The sequence below is a fragment of the Chenopodium quinoa genome, unplaced genomic scaffold (genome assembly GCF_001683475.1).
Source record: "Chenopodium quinoa cultivar QQ74 unplaced genomic scaffold, ASM168347v1, whole genome shotgun sequence".
In the NCBI taxonomy this organism is placed as follows: Eukaryota; Viridiplantae; Streptophyta; class Magnoliopsida; order Caryophyllales; family Amaranthaceae; genus Chenopodium; species Chenopodium quinoa.
The window spans coordinates 77,369-97,601 of NW_018743548.1; the positions used below are offsets into that span (position 1 = coordinate 77,369).

At 35.2% G+C, this 20,233-nt stretch overlaps 2 protein-coding genes and 1 non-coding gene across 3 annotated transcripts; all 3 read right to left on the minus strand.

Annotated features, from left to right (window-relative positions):
* Nucleotides 1–3,731: 3,731 nt before the first annotated feature.
* Nucleotides 3,732–3,803, minus strand: TRNAH-GUG. The gene has a single exon. It is a non-coding gene; the product is annotated as a tRNA-His (tRNA).
* Nucleotides 3,804–4,870: 1,067 nt separating this feature from the next.
* Nucleotides 4,871–10,222, minus strand: LOC110740220. The gene is made up of 2 exons (XM_021920703.1): nt 9,081–10,222; nt 4,871–5,893 (listed from the first exon to the last, which is right to left on the minus strand). The coding sequence occupies exons 1-2, from the start codon at nt 9,573–9,575 to the stop codon at nt 5,255–5,257; spliced, it is 1,134 nt and encodes a 377-aa protein (XP_021776395.1). The 5' UTR covers nt 9,576–10,222; the 3' UTR covers nt 4,871–5,254.
* A 2,867-nt stretch (nt 10,223–13,089) lies between these two features.
* Nucleotides 13,090–15,997, minus strand: LOC110740221 (UPF0587 protein C1orf123 homolog). Its single transcript, XM_021920704.1, has 4 exons — nt 15,787–15,997; nt 15,438–15,545; nt 13,973–14,143; nt 13,090–13,506 (listed from the first exon to the last, which is right to left on the minus strand). The coding sequence occupies exons 1-4, from the start codon at nt 15,886–15,888 to the stop codon at nt 13,381–13,383; spliced, it is 507 nt and encodes a 168-aa protein (XP_021776396.1). The 5' UTR covers nt 15,889–15,997; the 3' UTR covers nt 13,090–13,380.
* Nucleotides 15,998–20,233: the final 4,236 nt, after the last annotated feature.

The window sequence follows — 20,233 nt, forward strand, 5'->3', positions numbered from 1 at the left end:
GACCAAACACGACCAGTCTAGCTTTCAAGCGCTGCAGATTTCCATGCTCATCATATTTTTCTTTGTAAACCCACTTACTGCCAAGGGCCTTCTTCCCTGGAGGAAGTGGTTCTAAAACCCATGTACCTTGTTCTTCTAATGCCCTAATTTTGTCTGCCATTGCCTTCCTCCAGCCTTCATGTTTCATAGATTCTTTGAAAGTTTTTGGCTTGTTTCCCTTTGTAATTGCTGCAACATATGTTCTATGTTTGACAGAAAAATTATTTATATTGACACAATGTGTCAAAGGATAACCCATACTTGAAGAAGATGGTGCAGCGGAAGTGATATGTGATGTAGGTGTGTCTTTATTATTTCGGATAGCGGTGACAAAGTCACGCAGACGAACTGATGGAGCCTTACTCCTGAAGCCTCTTCCCATAGGTTTGGTTATTTGCCATTACCGCTGCTGTTTGGCTCTCTGATTCGCCAAAAACCGATACAGATGCAGTGTCTGGGGCAGGTGCTGTTTGCTGAGATGTAGTTTGGGCAGCAGGGGCAGCGAGTGTGCTTTCTGTCTCAGCATCAGCAGGCGGTGCAAGTTCCTCAGCAGCAGGTGTGTGGTTACCCGGTGCAACTAATGGGTCAGAGGGTCTAGCAAAATGAGCCTCAAAATCTGAGTCGTCATAATCACCAACTGCAGAGGCATTATGGTGACTTTGCATGGCAACCGTGAGATCTTTGGTAGGTGTGGAATAGGGAAACTCGTTCTTTTCACGTCACGGGAAACAAATCTTTGCTTGGTTTCTAGGTCAAACAATTTCCAACCTTTCTTCCCAAATGGGTAACCTAGAAACACACATTTACGACTACGACTTGCAAATTTGTCTCCTTTACTTCGTTGATCATGCGCATGACATAAACACCCAAAGACCTTGATATGATAATAAGAAGGGGCTTTCTTAAACAATATTTCAAAAGGAGTTTTAAAATCTAACAATCTAGAGGGGGTTCGGTTTATTAGATGACACGCAGTTTGAATGCATTCTCCCCAAAATTTAAGAGGTAAATTAGCCTGGAAACGAAGTGCCCTGGCTACATTTAAAATATGCTGGTGTTTCCTTTCAACCCTCCCGTTTTGTTGAGGTGTCCCGGCACATGAAGTTTAAAATATTATTCCGTTTTTATGAAAATAATCAAGTAAAGCATGAAATTCAGTTCCATTGTCACTGCGGATTGTTTTTATATCCTTTGAAAATTGTCTCTTAACCAAAGCAATGAAGTTAAGGAACGAGAATTCAACTTCAACTTTCTTATTTAACAAATAGGTCCACACGCTTCTAGAGAAATCATCCACAATTGTTAAAAAATAACGTGCACCACAAGATGCAGGAGTCTTATAAGGACCCCATAAATCCAGATGGATCAATTCAAACAAATCACTTGCCTTATTTTCACTCATTGGGAAACTACTTCTATGTTGCTTGGCCCGGGGACAAACATCACAGGATTTATTTTTGCACTCAGAAAAACTATGATAGTTAAACGGGAGATGCTGTAAAACCTTGTCCGACGGATGTCCCATTCTTTGATGCCATATCTCAGGAGAGTTCTCTGTATTAATCTGGTATGTCTGCACTTCAGGAACACCGCGGAAATAATAAAGACCATCCACACGATCACCCGCTCCAATCACCTTCTTCATCGCTAGGTCCTGTATAACACAGATTTTGTCAGTAAATTGAAGAGTACATTTTAAATCGTCACATAATTGTGAAATAGAAATTAGATTGCAGTTTAATTGGGGAACAAATAAAACATTGTTCACGGTTAACCCTCCATCCAAGACCACTGTTCCAATCTTGGAAGCATAAGCGGATGTACCATCTGGAAGACGCACCGGATAGTGAGTCAAATTTGTTACATTAATCATACATGACAGGTCAGAGGTTACATGATTCGATGCGCTTGTGTCTAGAATCCATTCACGCTTACCATGGAGTTTGGTTTTAAGAGAATTCAAGTGGTCTAATATTTGTTGAACCTGAGCAGGAGTTATGCCCGAGAGAGCTGCCGCATCACTAGTTGTGGGGGCAGAATTGTGATAAGTCTGTGTTGATTGGGCGGTTGTTTTGTTTGCTCTTGCGGAGGAGGATGTGGATTGGCCCCTTCCACGCCCCTCATTCGTGCACCTGCACGTGAGGTAGACTGCCCACGACCTTGGCCTCGACCACCACGGGGACGGTCCCCCCACCAGTCTGGATATCCGCTTAACTGAAAACATCCCGATTCAAGATGTCCAACTCGATTGCAATGTGTGCAAAGGAGGTCGGAGTTGTCTGTCCGTGGGGTCTTGTTCTTCTGGTCCGTGGTAATTGTGAACGCCAAAGACGATTGATCACGCGACTGGGAAGATTCACCACCAAGAAGGCGCTCCGCTTGTACGACCTGTTGGTAGGCCTTGTTCACGTCTGGCAGAGGTTCTTGGGCTAACAATTGGCCTCGAATTGGACCATATTTTTTCGTCCAACCCGAGAAGGAAGTGATGAAGGTAGTCATCCTCACGCAATTTTTCCATCTTCGAGACGATGTTGCATGTACAAAGCCCACACTCACATGACGGGATAGCCAAGTATGTATTTAGCTCATCCCAAATTTTTGCTAATCGTCCAAAATAAATAGCAACTGCCTCGGTCTTTTGTTGCTTGCAAAGGCCCAAAGAGGACTTTAATTGACAAATTCGAGTGCCGCTAACCACACAATAACGGTTCTTGATATTGGACCAGAGCAAACGTGCATCGTCATATGCCCCCAAAGAGGAGCGTATGGAGGGATCAAGAGTGTTTAAGAGCCATGACACCAGCATAGAGTTCACAGCAATCCAATCATCCAATTTCGCATGGTCCGTTGGTTTGGGTACGGAACCATCAATAAAACCAAACTTACGTTTGGCCCTCAATGAAATGGACACGGCTCGTGCCCACTCGTCATAGTTGTCGTCTTTGAGTTGAACAGGGGTAATAATATTTCCAGGGGCATCACTGGAGCCCAAATAATACACTAGATCAACAACCGGTTTGTCATCGGTGGAAGATGATGGCGTGGTCATTGAAAAAGAGCAGGCAGTGAAAGAAAAAAAAATAAAATAAAAATATTTATGTGAAACCTGGCTGTGATACCATGCTAAGTTGATATGAAGATCAACAATTTTGATATTCTGTCTTTCTTAACCTTGAAAACATCATAGTACAAGAATATATATAGCAGAGACTCCTTGTTCAACAAGGACAAGGATAACTCACTATCTTATCACCAAATAATCTATCTTAAACTAGGATAATCCCACAATAATAGAGATAGAATAATATCACAAGATAATTATCTAAAGATAATATCCCAATATTTATCTTATTTGGTTAAAGTTTGATGATATGGTACTCTGTAATATTTAAAACATGAAATCGAATCTTGTTTACATTTTTTTTTTAGTGACTTTCTGATCAAAAGATATAATCCTTTCTATAGACTTCGCGGAACAAACTTTGTATGTCCTTTTTATAGACTTTACGGAACAAACTTTGTATTTCCTTTTTATAGAATTCGCGGAACAAACTTTGTATAGAGAATCTAAGCTTTGACCAATGTATTGATCGATTTAGATGAAATGATGGTCTTGAGATTCAAAGAAGATCATGTCTAATTGGACTACTTAGAAATTTGAACTTTGACCAATAGAAAATAAGAGCAAAAAATGTGGCTGCTGGGATTCGAGCCCAGGTCTCCACGGCCACAACGTGGAATTCTAACCACTAAACTACAGCCACTATGATGAACATAAACCGCATATTTTAATTATATTACATTTTGAAATTAAACATAACAAGTGAGACATTCAAACAACAAGCTGTCTAATGTCCATCACATTATGCATTCTATTCCTGTTCAATTATACTTGTACTATTTTGTGTACCAAATTATGTTTTAGTTCATCCTAAAGAAATGGATTATTTTCTGGATATACTTAACTAACTTAAGGTACTATTTTTTTTTTCTATCACCGTAATTATACCCTTGTATGTATAGGTAATAATTTCAAAGAAAAACATGATAGTTTGTTAAAATACGTCATTAGTGAAAGATAAATCGAATTTAAACAAATTTTAGCAAGGTTTCTTGTATAGAACCCTAAATTAAATGTAAAATTTCGAACTACTGTAGCCCCTTTTTAAATTTAAAGACAAAGGAAGTATTGGTGACTAGACCAATTTATCTATTCTATGCGTATTATCTTAGACTGCTCATTTTCTTGCACCTTTCCGATTCTATCAGGCAATTTGCAACTGTACTCCCATGGTATTCATTAGATGCAGTATAAGATTAAGATTAAAGAAGCTTCAATCTTCATCTAGTCTAAAATTTCTTTGAGAAACACTTCAGTAGATATACAGTCCCTTAGGCCAGTTAATAAATTAACATTAAGATTTTCTGATCATGAATAAATTATGGTGATCTAGTCTAGTTAAAACATTATAACTTGCCAGTCTGCAATATGACTTCATCATCTACCGTCCCAGAAAAATTAACCAAAACCGTCACAAAGCAGAAAACGAATCTGCATGCATTGGGCAACCATTGTGTATTTGTGTATATGAAGACTAAATAAAGTATCAGAAGAGGCGTTAGGGTGATTCCATGATGGCCAGAACTGGTAGCTATTCGTTTGCTCCTTGTGCAGGCTCACGTTTGTGTGCATGCCAAGCATGGGGGTATATGGAAAAGAAACCTTCTGTCGATTATGCTAAACCACCTTAGCTGCGTTAGTTGGTTCATTGATCAAGGCTAAGAGGCTTTATCTAACTCTAAAGTTCAACTGCTAAAAATACATCAAAACTGACAAAAATGAGAGCGATACATCTCTAGTATATATCAATAAACTCCTGCAATATCGTCTTGTGTTATGCCACACCTATACACAAGCACAAAAGTTCAAAAAGCTAAGCCTCAATTACATCCAGTATTATTCTAAAATCTACAAGATCTCATCAATATAATTCTCCTATTATGATGCTAGCTCTAAACAGCTTTTGTACACCAGAAATATTCTGGGTAAATGTAGGCCAAAGAAAGAGGATGCAGCATGTGTCATCTGGGTGCGCAGCAACATCTGCGAGCTGTGGTTTTATACTTCATGTTTTAAAATGCTGATTACCTGTATATTCTCTTAATTTCTGTTTTTGTAATCTTCAAAATCAGATGCATATGCCAATATTCATTGTCAGAGACCAAGAACCTTAGGTGCTAATTGCAACAACGGCTCCAAGGAGCTTGGTGCAAATTTCCTAGCAAAGAGAAAACACAGTGTAGTATTCCTCCCATTGTATTCACAAGTCTTACTCTCCCTAACCTTCTTAAAAAACTCCACCGTGATGTCCCCTTTTCCAAAAGTAGCAGGGTGCGAACCGCCTCTTGACCAATCCACCCAAGTGATACTTCTGTTTGCCAGAAGATTTGGCGCTCGGATCGTAAGCATGGTGGGAAAATAGTGCTCATCCACATAACAATGAGGTCTACAAAACGCTTCAAACTTGGGGTGATAGATAGTGTCTTCAACTATGTTAATTGCCAGTCTTCTATCGATTTCAAACCATTGAGATCCTTTACGCCAGTCAGATAGATTAACCTCAGGGGCCATGCTCTCATTATATCGTCCCCTCCCATATGGTCCAGTGTCATCAAAGGCACCAAGAAAGCTATACTTGGATCCTGTGATGTAATTCACAGTTGTGCTAAAATTGTAGATTGGAATGCAAGATTCAGAAAGAAGTATGAACCACTCATTTGAAAAATCAAGCAATGCATTGGCAAGGAGCCTTCTTTCGGCATCACACATGCTCATCCTTCCCCATTCTGCCACCTGCAAAACAAAAATGCAAAAGGGTGAATTAGCCATATTTCTAGTTCTAAATATTTGAGACAAGCAAAATATCAAAAAAATGAAGTACTTTATATCAGCAAGTCAGTTAGGATACAAATTACAAATTAGCTATAATTATTCACATATTATAATTCATTACAATTAACATGCTAGTGACAATACAAAACCCCTGTTAAATCCCTCCATGATCTCAACACTTATTACCGTCAACTTTCTCATCTCCAACACAGACTTTCACATCACAAACAATCTGACCACTGAACTTGAATCCATTCATCTTCCTCAAAATCATGACTTTCACCAAAGGATGACTCCCTTTTCTATCATCACAGCCTTAGAAATTTATAATTAGCTAAAGTTTACTATCCGCCCAAGATTGCAAACTTAATGCACTGGCAGACGACATCTTGCCAAGTAATTAACATTTGAGCAAGCCTTCACAATACCCAGAAACTTCCGCGATAAATTTACAGGTCTGACCTGTAATTTGGAGTGGATGGACATCAGAGGCAAATAATCAAGTAAAAGACAAGCCTGGAGGGCTCTCAGTGAGCTTTCTAATTTAACTGAACAAAGTACAGACAAGTGAAATCAGACCAAGAATAATGCATTTACAATAGAAAAATCATGTCAATGTCTAAAAAGACACACGCATACCTAACCCCACACACAGAGGACTTCTCATCATGTTTCAAACCTACGAAATTTCACAAAAAATACTTGTCTGCCAGTCACTTCGTCGAATAAAAATATGAAGATATACATCCCCCAATAGTGACAGAAGACCCAAGAGTACTCTCAAACTGCTAAGGAGAATAAGGCCATACCCCAGATTATCACATTGTGTAAGTCATCGAAATTTTCTGAACATGTAAACCATAGTGCTCTCTAGTTGGGGAAGAACATGCATAAATTCCCAGCTAAAATGCTCAGGCTTTACAGTAGGGCTCCGACAACCATGTTAAGTTGTGCCAACATGGAATAACTCAGATGTAATGAGACTATGAGAGGAAATCTATCAGTCACGGCATGAACTTTTACCAATAATAAGGGTACATAACATCTTGAGCAGAGGACGAGAAAGTTGCAAAATAAACCCGAAACTTGTTAGCAATCGTAGACAACCAAATTTAACAAGTAATAATTTGATGGACAGGCTATGCATGACTGCCTTAACCAGTACCTGAAAGGCTGAAATCCCCAGTCACTAAGACAAAAAATTCAAAATTTAAATCCCTAGAGCCAAATAAATACAAAGTATTAGACTTTTGCACCTGACCAAAGAATCATACCCCAAAAAACCCAAAAATATTCCTCAACAACTTACTTTAAATCTTCTCTAGTATTGATGCTGACCCTCCATAACTTGCTCATACATGCCTTTTTTCCCCACACATGGATGAAACTAGTAAAAATCCAGTAATTGCACCAGAATTAACCTTGTTCTTCAACATCAAAGGGCTCTGAATAGCCTGTCTATATAATGATCAATACTTTGGCACACAAAGCACATTAGAATTCAGCAGTCACTCCAATTGTTAATTTACTATCCAAAGTCAGTGGCCCAGTGTAAGCTCTGATGAATGCACTGAATACACAAAATGATGCAGGGAGTTTGGTTGAGAAAAGTTTAAGGCCAAAAGGTAGGTTTGACAGGTCCAATCCTCAAAAAGGATACTGGTTAATAGAATATTGGAAGAGAAATTTGAGTCCCAAAGGATAATTTTGAAAGAGATAAGGGGAGCTTTTAGGATGAAAGGGTTCAAGACGTAGACTATGTAGTTGTAAAATTACTATTCAACCCTAAAGTTACTCAAATTTAATACCTTTTACCGAAAGTCCTCAAAACCCGGCAAAAAAATTAAGCCAACATTTTTATTGGTCATTTTACATAATTAAGTAGCTATCAACTAACTGCAATTTACCAAACACTTAACCAACAACTAGTCAAACCACCTAATGCAACTAACAGTTAGTTGCCAAACAAGGCCTTAAAGATGTGCTCACTTCGGAAAGGTGATAAGGACATGAAAATGTGTTGAAAACCTGTTTTTCCACAGGGGTTCAAGTCCTCTAGGGTCTACACTACCTCTCAAAATAACCCTCACTGAAGGTCAAAAAGGATCACAAGATAAATTACAGGCTCACAAGTTATATGATGTATAAAAATATAATAGTTCCCAATTCAAAAATTTAACACAGGTAATATAAAGCTATAACCCATCCTCTAATCCATCATAAAATTCTGATTATTGATATTTCACAACACCTCAGAAAGTAGCAATGCAAGATTTCTTCAACAACATTTAAGTGACTAAATTGCCGTTAAACACTCTCTTGACCTTATAAGAATTTGAGGTATGGACTATATAAGATTGCTGCGACTCAATTTTGTTGAATCATTATACATTGAAGCTTCTACAAGCTTATAGTTACTTAATTGAATACAGTGTACAACATCTTAAATGGCGTGGTGCCTAGAGGAGTAAGAGTTACATATCATTCAATTTCTAACAACCATCAGGGGTGCAAGTAGAAACAGTCCTTGCAATCAATGCTTACTTAAAGCTACACATACCATAACATAAATATAGTATCTTACAAAAGGTCCTAACAGTGGCGGTTTTAGGACAATCAAATTCATGCAACCATATGCTGCAATTGGACAAAGACAGTTCATAGACAATTGATTGGAAAATTAATGAGATAGTAACAACATATATTAATTGCATAACACTAAGTTTACTCATTACAAAGATACTCTCTTTCCTTCTCATAACAACATAATTTGGGTTCTACCAAAAGCTGCAGAATAAGTTAAAGGCTTGATTACTGAATTTTTTTTTCTTAAAGCATGTGACACCCCTAATAGACATAGTCACACCTAAAACCTCGCAAATCGATCAGAATACCCCTAATGGCTCACATTAGTATAAGCCATATGATCAACAATGTAATAGACAAAGTGCAATAAAATTCACATTTGTGCACATATTCATCAATATAATGGAAGGCAATTACATAATTAAGCACATAAATAGCACAAAAACATAAAGATTTGAACACAAAGTAGCATACACAATCAGGCAAACAGTTTAGCAAAAAATGAATTAACAATTCAAAATGCAAACAATAAAATTGAGCACAAAGGTAGTGAGAATCATACCTTGCTAGGTATATGCCTCTTGTAAAAAACTGATGTGGGAGGAAACTCCTCATTGTAAGATGGCAACGAGTGAACATAGATCGAAAACCGCCCCTCGTGCCCCTTAAAGTACCTCTCCCAAAGAGGTGCCAATGGCAATGGTCCCTTAGACAAGAACATGAATGCAATCTTAGGATTCCTGTCAAAAGGGTATTTCCTAATCTTAGGCACCAATGTGGCTCTCCAAAAGAGCTCTTCATCACTCATTGTATGCATCAAATTAGATGGGGGTCTAATCCACTGATCTAAACCACTAGACTCACCAATACATGGCTCTAAACTAGGCTTCACAACTCCAGCAACGCTGTCGAAACTGAATCGCCTAAATGTACTAAGACTAATGAAAGAAAACAACACACATAACACCAAGAACATCAAAAATACCAACAGTAATCTCACTGATATACCCCTAGTTCTAGTTACAGGAACTGGGTCCTTCCCTTCTTCTATTGCCATTATAACCCTTGTTTATTTGCTCAAAATTTACTTAAACAACAAGATCAAAGATACCCTTTTGCCTAAAATCACTCAAAAACTCCCACAATTACCCAATTATCTCAAATTTCTGAGAAATGGGTGATGAAATTAATCAATACCCGTCACAAAATGAACCTCTGTAGCATCAAAAACGATGCCAGATCTGTAATAAAAAGAGCTGAATTTATAGTAAAATGGATTAATTAGTGGGAAATAACAAAGATTGAAACTACAAAATATCTGATTAAAAAGGTAAGAAAAATCATAAGGTGATATGATATGTTAATCAAAATATTGCCAAAATAAACTGATACCAAAATCAAAACATATCATACTGATTTATTTATTGGAAGGGCTAGTGGACAATAATGGGTGGTCAAAAAAGTGGGAAAATTTAATTAGAGTGAGTCAAAGAAATTTTAATAAAAACAAAAAAAAAAATTTGAAGAAAAAAATTGGGGAAGTTTTGAAATTAGGGAAATAAAGAAAGATGGAAAGAGAAAGAAAAGAAAATCTGGGATGGGGGGAAATATAGGAGGATACTCGTAAGAGGATTTTATGTTGGGATTTTCCAGGTTTTTGGAGTATGTCTTTCGTATCACGCAGTAGTCGCCTTTGTCGGAGGCACTTTTTTGTCAAAAAAATTAAACTTGGAATTTCCCTAATGATTGCCAAGTAATTAGGATAATTAGCGTAGGTCCAAAATGTTCATCACTCATCAAAATTTTTACTCCTTCCGTTTCTTAATAAAATTAAACGAAATTTGTATTTATACTCTGTAATATGCATGTATAATTGTGAATGTTATAAAATGTTACTTTATTTTATTAAACGAAATATTTGCAACATTGGTTTTTGCAAATCATTATTTTCGAATATTCTCAACACCTTCTATTTGGTCCAGCCTATTATTTCCTTTTCCCATTTACGCAGTTACGTCACTTGCAAAGTTGCGGTTGTTCTTTTTTTTTTTCCCCACCAACAATTATAATTACCACAATTAACTCTACTTGTCCTTTAGGTTATTAATTTATACTTCGCATAAAGTATCCAAAATCCTTTCTAAATTACATGAAAACCTAAGTATTTGTACTATTTAGGAATGGAGAGTAGCTTAAATATGAAATTATGTAATCTCTTTCTCCTTTAAAGATCGCTTTACTTGACTTTATATAATTTTCAAGACAGGTTGAGATGGTAGCTGTATGACTATTATGTGTTTGAGCCTAGAGGTTATGGGTTCGAATCTAGCTCAAATCATAATTTATTTTGTTAAATGAAGTGGCAAGCCTACGTGGGACATATGCTTTGGATAGTGACGTGGCATTGTGACATGATGCGTATACTTTGAAGAGTAACACGTGGCACCCTTTCTTTGAAAAGAACACCTTTTAATATATAGTAAATCTCTAATTTCCATGTATAAAAGTGATAAAAAAAAATTGATATTTAAAAAAAAAAAAACAAATTTAACAAGACCTCACATATTTATTTATACAAAGTATAAATTAGTGAAAATTTATTGTCCAAAACTTTATTTAGTTAAGCCCAAAAAGGATTGTGCATATTATATGTTTATATGAGGTCAGACTCACCTCAAAAATTAATTTTTCACCCGATATTATATGAACTAAACTTGTTAAATCAAATTAGCCATAATATCCCTTCTTTATACACCTAATTGGATATGATTAGACTCAAATAGCATCAGGAACTTATTTTTTATAAGATAAATTGAACATATCCCAAATTACTACTTCGTATAACGTAAAAAAAATAAATAAATCAATAAAGCAAGGAGCTTGGTGATAAGTTGGATATAGTTAACATAAATAAGTTATTATGAGTATATTATGTTTAGGAAAGTCTTGCGCCAGAAGAATATTTATCCTTGTGCATCAAGGAGTTCATCCGTTTGTTTATATAGAGGGGTTAGTAAGGTTTCTAGGGTAGAATTACTTACTTAATACAAAAAAATTAGGGATTAAAAAAAAAGTGAGAATTTTATCAATGGCTTTACAGAATAACTCTGATGAAGTTGTGATCGCTTGTGATCATCACTCGGAGTGGCCGGCCGGAACACGTAAAGTAGAGGTACTTGTATGGTACGAAGAGTGGGAAAGAACGATCAAATGTCGTGACAAAGAAGATGAAAGTTGGTACGTTAAAAGAGATAAAAGATCGTTCTCATTGGGAAAGTTTAATCCGGTAGATTGCGAAGAATGCAAAGCTTGGTTATTGGATTTCCTTGAATCTTTCGTGTTTCACCCTAACCCGAATGATGTGTTACATGATCTATACAAGAAGGTTTCGAGTCTTCGATTTAAAGTAGCTATGGCACATGACGTGGAAATTTGTGGGACTAGTTACGAGATTATTAACCACATTGAGCGACATTGCATGTCACACGATAAAGAGTGGTTGATCACTTGGGTAGACTTTCGGGAACAACCACATGAGCAACATCCATCATTGCGCGCAGTGGAGATGGCTAATAAGGCCGGGAATTTGCCTAAGAAGCTTGATGGGTTTACTTGTGCTATATGTCTTGAAGGGGTTACAAACAAGGGGAAGAAGAGGAAGAGATCGAGTTATGATAATAAAGAAGTAGCGCGACAAGAAGAACAAGATTGTGTTGATGCCAAAGTATGTGACATGTCTACCAGAGTTATAAGATTGTTGTCATGCCATCATATGTTCCATAAATCTTGCATGGATAGATGGGTAAAGGATGGTCGTCGTTATACTTGTCCACTTTGCCGAGTACAGTTGCTGAAAAGATCAAGGTGTTGTTCTCAATGGGGTCTTGCTAAGAATAGGGCTTTGGATCATTCCAAGGCCATTAAGGTCGACATTGATCAATTATATATGTAGTGAGGTGTTTAGTGTTAATCCGGATCATGTAACCTATGGAATGTATAACCTTTGGTTTTTTCTAATATTTTTTATTCATGTAATCAAAATTACAAGATTTTAATCTTGTTTACCATATGTGTAAAAACATTTTCATTTCAATAATGTATAATATGATCTGAAGCTTTTCAAGAATTTCAACTATGCCGTAGGTTTAAGGGTCTAACTACTCAACAAATTTTTTGGTGGTGATTTGTTTTGGTCACTAGTTTTGTGACATTTGTTTTTTCCTTAAGGCAAATATAAAATAAGTTGCATTTTAGAATTTGGAGGGCAATTAGTCATTTGTTGGACCAAAAATCAGGTCCATAATATTAAAAGGCATGAATCAATTATCAACTGTTGCAGCAATTTCTTGATTGTAACCTGTTCTTTGAGCTAATAAACCAATCGCTTTAACCAGATGAGAGTTTTATTTACTACAGAAGAAACTTTCTGCATCTATTAACCAGTATTTATAATAAAATCTTGGAAACAAAATTATTTTGAGATGAAACACATTTAATTCTGCGAGAGGCTTGAGAAGACAGTCATTCAACTGACTGTCCGGGCATGACAAATACAAATATAAGAGGGCAAGGAAACAACAGAATTAGGAGTTGAACACATCATTTCACAAAGCATCAAAGTAGCCAGCCAAAGAGCCTTCAAGAAACTTGGTGAAATACACGTTTTGATAACCAACAAACGAAAAGTAGTTTGTCAAGCAGTAAGCTGTGCTACATTTACACTAGCATAGACATTCAAGTATGGAATTCATAGTTCTAAGCAGTTTTAATGTACTGGTTAAGTTCACACTTCATTTGTCAGTGGCTGATTCTCAAGAACTGTGCATGTAAACACCACCCTCCCTATTACCACCTTCTCTGCTTCATGTCTTCATTACATCGAAACGTGATTGCAGGTTACTGACAGAAGTTGGCATTTTCTTCTTTTCATCATAATCAGCCCAGTCCCCGTCCGACAGGTCCACATTTTCGAAAACAGTACCAGCAGTCTGCACATAAAAGATTAAACTTATATCAGGCAACAATCAGTAAAGTGTAGACGGCAAATGAAATCAAAAGAACTATCTAATAACAATGTTACTTTTCAAAAGTCTTATTCCCACAACTAATATGGATTTCTGGCCCTAAGCCAACAGACAGATGTTCCTTCCATGGCTAACAGCTAGAGATGAGAATGTTTAAGCTTGCACAATCAGGTAGATTACCAAGCCCTCACTTCAAAAATAAGTAAGCTTATCATAATGTCAACTAGCATAGATGAGCATTAAGGTAAAGCAGCAAAGGGGAAGGGGTATTCATGTTGATGTGATTGGACAAATGGTGCTGGCACGAGGAAAACGCATAGGCAAAAATGTCATGCCCACGGACACCATCATCACATGAAGAGATAATATGGGAACTTAAACCGATGAATCTAGCAAATTTCAATACACAAATTACACAAGAGAGACTTACAGTTACAATTTTCCACTGATCACCACCAAAGGAGTAGTCCACTGGCTCCAAACCCCGGCAGTCAAAGCTCATCAAAGGGACAAACTTTCCTGCTTCACAGTCATCACCTGTTAGATAGCGGCCAGATTTTGGTATCATTGTAATAGTACCCTCCCTGCCACAGAACTTGCACTGAAATAATGAAAGGGTGACTGATTAGCAACAAGCCAAAAACACAATGTAACTATCACCATTACCAATGTAAGAAAATCCAAAATTTAGAAGGCAATAACACACAAAAAGCAACAGAATTTTAATAGCTGGAATGGAACAAAGTTAACAGCTCACAGAAAATTTACACATTGTAATGTAATTCAGGCATCAAATGTCAATTAAGTGTAAACCAGAAAAAATGCAGAAATGCAACACGTGATTCATACAGATCAAAGCATCAAACGCATTCTATAAGCTGCAGGACATTATTCAAGGCTTAGTCAATACTGATATAGCAACAACGTAAGCCATATATCACTCGAACGGGCACACTATTATTGAAAAAGATGGAATCAGTACAGCAAATGACTGAACAATAGATAAAAAAAAAAAAAAGAATTCTAATAGCCAGAGCAGAAGTACTAGTACAACACCAATACACTATCATAAACCATTCCCCAAGTGCCAATACAAGGCCATCAATTGACATCCGGAAGAAACATATTAAACAAGTCCTAACTCCTAAGCAAATAATCCTAAGATAACAGAATTGCAGAATTTTCATACCAAACTTAAACGCTATCTCATGTTCAACAGTTCAATAAATCAGACAGGAATCAAAACAACGAGGAGAAATTTCCAGTTTGCAACCCTGGTGTTCATAATCCTTAATACATGTTCAATACTCCTGTAATGGATGAAGAAGATTAAGGGGTATTCAACTCGCTTCTAGCAAATTGACGAAAGATCATCACTAAACATAAAAGATGAAAGTACAAAGCTCCTACGAGTTCTCAAAAACTTTAAAACACTTTCCTTCACTATAAGATACACAAAAAATAGACTTCATAAACACTGATCATCTTACAGATAACACACATTTTTGTAACCTTCAGTAAGATAAATACAGCATATGATTCATTGATCAACACATAACTACAATCACTACAATAACCATGTAACATTTACAGTAAGATAAATGCAGCATATGATTCATTGATCAACACATAACTACAATCACTACAATAACCAAGAAATAGTCAATATAATGCTAAAACCCTCATGAAACTAAATGGCAAGAAATTAGTCCAGAAAAAGAAATAAACACTGACAAAACCAATCAATAGTGCCAAAATACTACCTCCATTCAAATATAATTGTAAAATTACTCATTCAAATTACACTTTCTACGCGACAACTAAATCTCAAATAGAAGCGAGCACAATCAAATCAGAATAGAACAACAGATTATCAGAGAGTAATAGAGATAAACCTTCTGAACAAGATTAGCCTGGCCACGACTCTTAGGGATAGGAACAACTTCTCCCAACATCACATAACTCTCCTTCTCAGTCACCTCTCCACAATTTCCACATTTCACCTGCAAAAACCCACAATCAATTTTGACTAAAAACACATTACTCAAGAAATACAAGCTTAAATAATCATTGTACACCATCTAACATACGCAATTACACAAGGAGGTGACAATCGGGTCGTTCGGATACAAACCCAATATCCATACTCGCCCGAGGCGTAATATTAAGTTCAAATTACATCAACCCCACCAATTTAACAAAACTAAAATTACATAAAAAAGCAAGAGAGAAAGAAAGAAAGACCTTGAAGTAGTAAAGGAAGTTAGGATCATCAAGGCCGCCCATTGGTTGAATGGTGGAAACATTTTCGACTTCAGCAGTGATCATGAGGTTGAAGGTCACCATTTTTGGCGTTGATTGTAAGCTTTGTTTCTCTCTCTTTCTTGCAGAAGAAGAGTCTCTCTCCTCAAATGTTTAGTTGATGATGGTGGTCAAATGGGAAATGGGAAATGGGTTGTATTTGTGATTTGGGTTGTTGTTTGGTTTAGGTCCGGATGATTCTAGTATTATGGGGCTGAATTGATATCATGTGTACAAGTATAAAATTTACCCAATCTGTGAAGCGGTTTTGATTTGTTAAGGTGTCAATTCGAGTAATTAGGTCAGGTTTAGTTAAGTCGGTGCTCGAGTCTATTAGAAGTTTGAGTCAATGCTAAATGTCTAAATTACTAAGCCTATAAAAATTGAAATTTGGATCGGATTACTTTCGAGTTACGTTATATTTTGGAGTTCGAACCCCTGACAAAATTTGGGTAAGAGTTAATAATATATTTTACGGAGTAAATGATATTTTTTTTAAAATAGTTTTAAATGATATTTTAAAGCACTATATTGTCAAATTTCAATATATTGGATTAATTGTTTCAGTTATTGTTTTGAATCCTAAAATATTTGATTGCTAATTAATTGAAGCTAGTAAATTTATTTTTCCTAAACTTATTGATTGATGAATGTGTATAACTAGAATTTTTTTTTTTTTTTTTCCCGTTGTTGTTTTTGTTGTAAATTTTCTTTCTTTCCTTTCTTCCAAATTTTTCTTGATATAAAATTAGAATTGGAATCTTTTTATTTTGGTAAGTCTTGTATGTGGTTTGTTGTTGTTGTTTTTGTTGTAAATTTTCTTTCTTTCCTTTCTTCCAAATTTTTCTTGATATAAAATTCCAAATTTTTCTTGATATAAAATTAGAATTGGAATCTTTTTATTTTGGTAAGTCTTGTATGTGGTGTGGCCACATTGGTTTATAAGATTAATCTTCATTTATATGTATAATTAACCTTATTTAATCTCAAGAGTAATTTCATTTTGTCCATAAAAGTAACCCAAATTCATTATACGAATAAAATCAAGTAATTTAGAAATAAGTAACCCCATTTGTTCATTCGAGTAATCCCTATATTTTTGTTTTAAAAACTAAAAGAATGATACCACTTATTTAATAGAGTAACCCTTTTTCTCATTTAAGTAACCTACATACGTTAAGGTACCCTTATTTGCTCATCACCGTGACCCCTATTACTTAATTAATTGCCTTTTATGTGATTATGTGAAGTGGCCACACCAGGAGGCTAGTCCCATATAAGAATTTGAGTAGATGACGTGGCAAGTGTGGTGGCGCTATGAAAAGGGAGTATTTGGTGTGCTCTCTTCAACTTGGGCTAATTCTAAATAACACTTCTTCCTATTTAGTAAAATTGCAATAATTAGACTTTTTGCGTAATTCATAACTCCTGTTTGACTATATATTACTGTATGATATTCGTATAGAGAAACTAGGGGTGAGCAAACCGGGTACCCGGTCAAAATTTTAGGACCCGGACTTGGAATTGGTTGGAACCGGGTCCTAAAATTCGGAACCGGAATTGGAATTGGTTAAACCGGGTCCTAAATTTTAGGAATTGGAATTGGAACCACTGGGTACCGGTTCCGGTTCCGGGTACCCACTTATGTATGTAATTGTTAAAATATAATACAAATTATAATTCTTATTTTAGTTAGTATCATTATTAGTGTTTAATACTTATATTTATATATGCATTAAGCTATTTGTATTCATGTTAGGTATTAATAATACTTTTTTTATTGTACAAATTAGATACATTTAACATATTTTTATTATTTAAAATTTATTTAATTTAGGATATATTGGGTAACCGGGTACCCAACCGGTTCCGGGTCCAAAAAGTTGAGAATTGGAATTGGAATTGGTTATAACCGGGTCCTTAATTTATTACCCGGAATTGGAACCACCGGGTCCAATCTCGGTTCCGGACCCGCCGGTTCCTAACCAGTTCCGGTTCCAATTCCGGGTACCCGGAATTTTTGCTCACCCCTAAGAGAAACTGCTGTTCAAAATCCTTCGAATTCCTTAACCACTGATTTTACCACACTTATAGCATACCATACGAATTCCTTCGTATTGTATCCTCCATGCTCTACCTTTTAACCAAAATCTTACTCATTAATAAACAAAATAAAAACCAAAAAAATACCTGATTGAAGAGGTTTGCCGTATACCCACTGCGGTACTCTCCCAACGCCAGGCCAACGGAAGAAGTAACCTCTCACAGAGAAGCTGAATACAATACAAAATTCAAGATTAATGCAAAAGGAGCTAAGAGTTACCTTGAATGAGTAAGTCAAGCTTCAATTTTAGCAACGTTTACGGAAACCCCTGAAATCTGTTGCTTCAAAATCACCATTTTCGGTTTCTCTCTCCAGTTGTTTTTGTTGTGAATGGTGGTGAAATGTAGAGGCCTGGTGTTGTAATAAAGCTCGTTTTATGTTTTCTTAATTTTTTTTTATTTTTTTTTGTTTCTGAACCTTCCACGGGTTTATTTTAACTCTCTTTATTACTTTGACTTTTTTTTTTTTTTTTTTTTTTTTGGAGGGATTGTTTTTGGAGATAATTAGGATTAAATGACATGATTATTGTCATATGTATTAATAATTCTCAATTCTCAAGATTCTCAAACAATTCCAAAAACTCAATAATAATTTGAATAATAATTCAAGTGATAAAAACCAATTCCTTTTTAAAAACTCAATTCCTCTCCTAAGTGTGCACACCCCCCAATCTAGTATGTTTATATTGAAAGGTTATTCTTGAGGAAAGACTAGGTCATACAAAGTCCATAGTCTTCAATGAATCCGCATAGTGGGATTAATATAATAATAATGCTTGTAAAACTTTTAATAAATAATTCAATAAATCCTCATAAAATTCCTCCGTTGAATAATATCAACCTTTATAATAAAATAATTCAAAACTCTTTTTATTTAAATCAACATACTTTTAAAATCAACCTTTAATAAATACTTGAGAATTAAATCTCATATTTATAACTTTTCAAAAATCAATTATAACTCTTCCTTTCGAGATCCAAAAACTTTTATTTTATTTAACAAGATTTTCGAATCAATTCCTTTATTTAAACATGATTAGTAATTCAAGACATTCAAATCATGATATTAAAATCAATCCTTCAAATACATTTATTAAAGCATATATTAAAATCAATTTTTTTCAAACATACTTTATTTCATAAATCATAATTCAAATCAATTTAATTCAATCACCAATAAAATTATATAAAATATGCTATTTAAACTAATCACTTTCAAAGGTATCTAACCACCTAAACGTACTTTGATTTCGACTCTCAATCAACACTTCGCATTTTCAAAGTTTAATCACGAATACACCTTGCAATTAACATAACCATAAGGTTATCACAACATCTTTAGACATAAACCCAAATCTAATGTGCATGGACTATAAAACTCTTTAAAAATAATACTTTAATATAAAATTATAGCTTTGAATAAGTATTTATATTTTAGAAAACTAACCATGAAGAAAATAAAGGAATAGGATTAAAGAGAATTGAATTTGCGTTGGAAAGAATAAGCAAAACTTTTAGAGGCTATAACTTCTTCAATATAACTTTGAATTGGGTGATTCTTGAGCCTAACTTCAAGGATTTTTTGAGAGGAACAATTTTCTGTGAAATAGAAAAACCCCAAAACTTACCAGAAGAACCCAAAAATTGGCTCCAAAGATATACGGGTTGATTTTCTTTTAAAAAAGAGGAAAAGAAAAGTAGGAAAAGGTTGAGGGAAAAGAAGAGTAAGAGAGAAGAAGAGAATTAAGTTTTTAGTGTGAAGAATATGAGAGGTATTAGGGGGTATTTATAGGCTTATGAATGAAAGAATTAAGGTAAGATTTTGTAGGAAAAATTATGGTAAATTTAGTTTAAGGAATTACTTGGAAAAGAGAGTTAAAGAATTTAGGAAAGTCTAGTTTATGGTGATTAAGAATTGAAAAAATAAGGTAAGTATGTGGTCATGAAATATTAAATGGTAAGTGGCTTTGCTTGGGGAATAATCAATAATGATTTAAGGCAAATAAATTGTATGATCAAATCTTTGTGAGATGGAGAATAAGAATTAAGGAATTTAAGGAAGATAATTAAAATACAAAACTAACAAAATAATTAACCCAAAATTAACATAGGGTGACCGAAAATATTGAGCATATCCATGCTCATATGTTCAGACCTCCACTACTAGTTTTAGGAAAATATTTACTAGATTTTAAGGATTAAAAATGATTGTGTAAATAATATATTTTGTAGAAAATAATTAATTAGAATATATTAATTTAAAACTAACTTAATTAACTAATAAAAA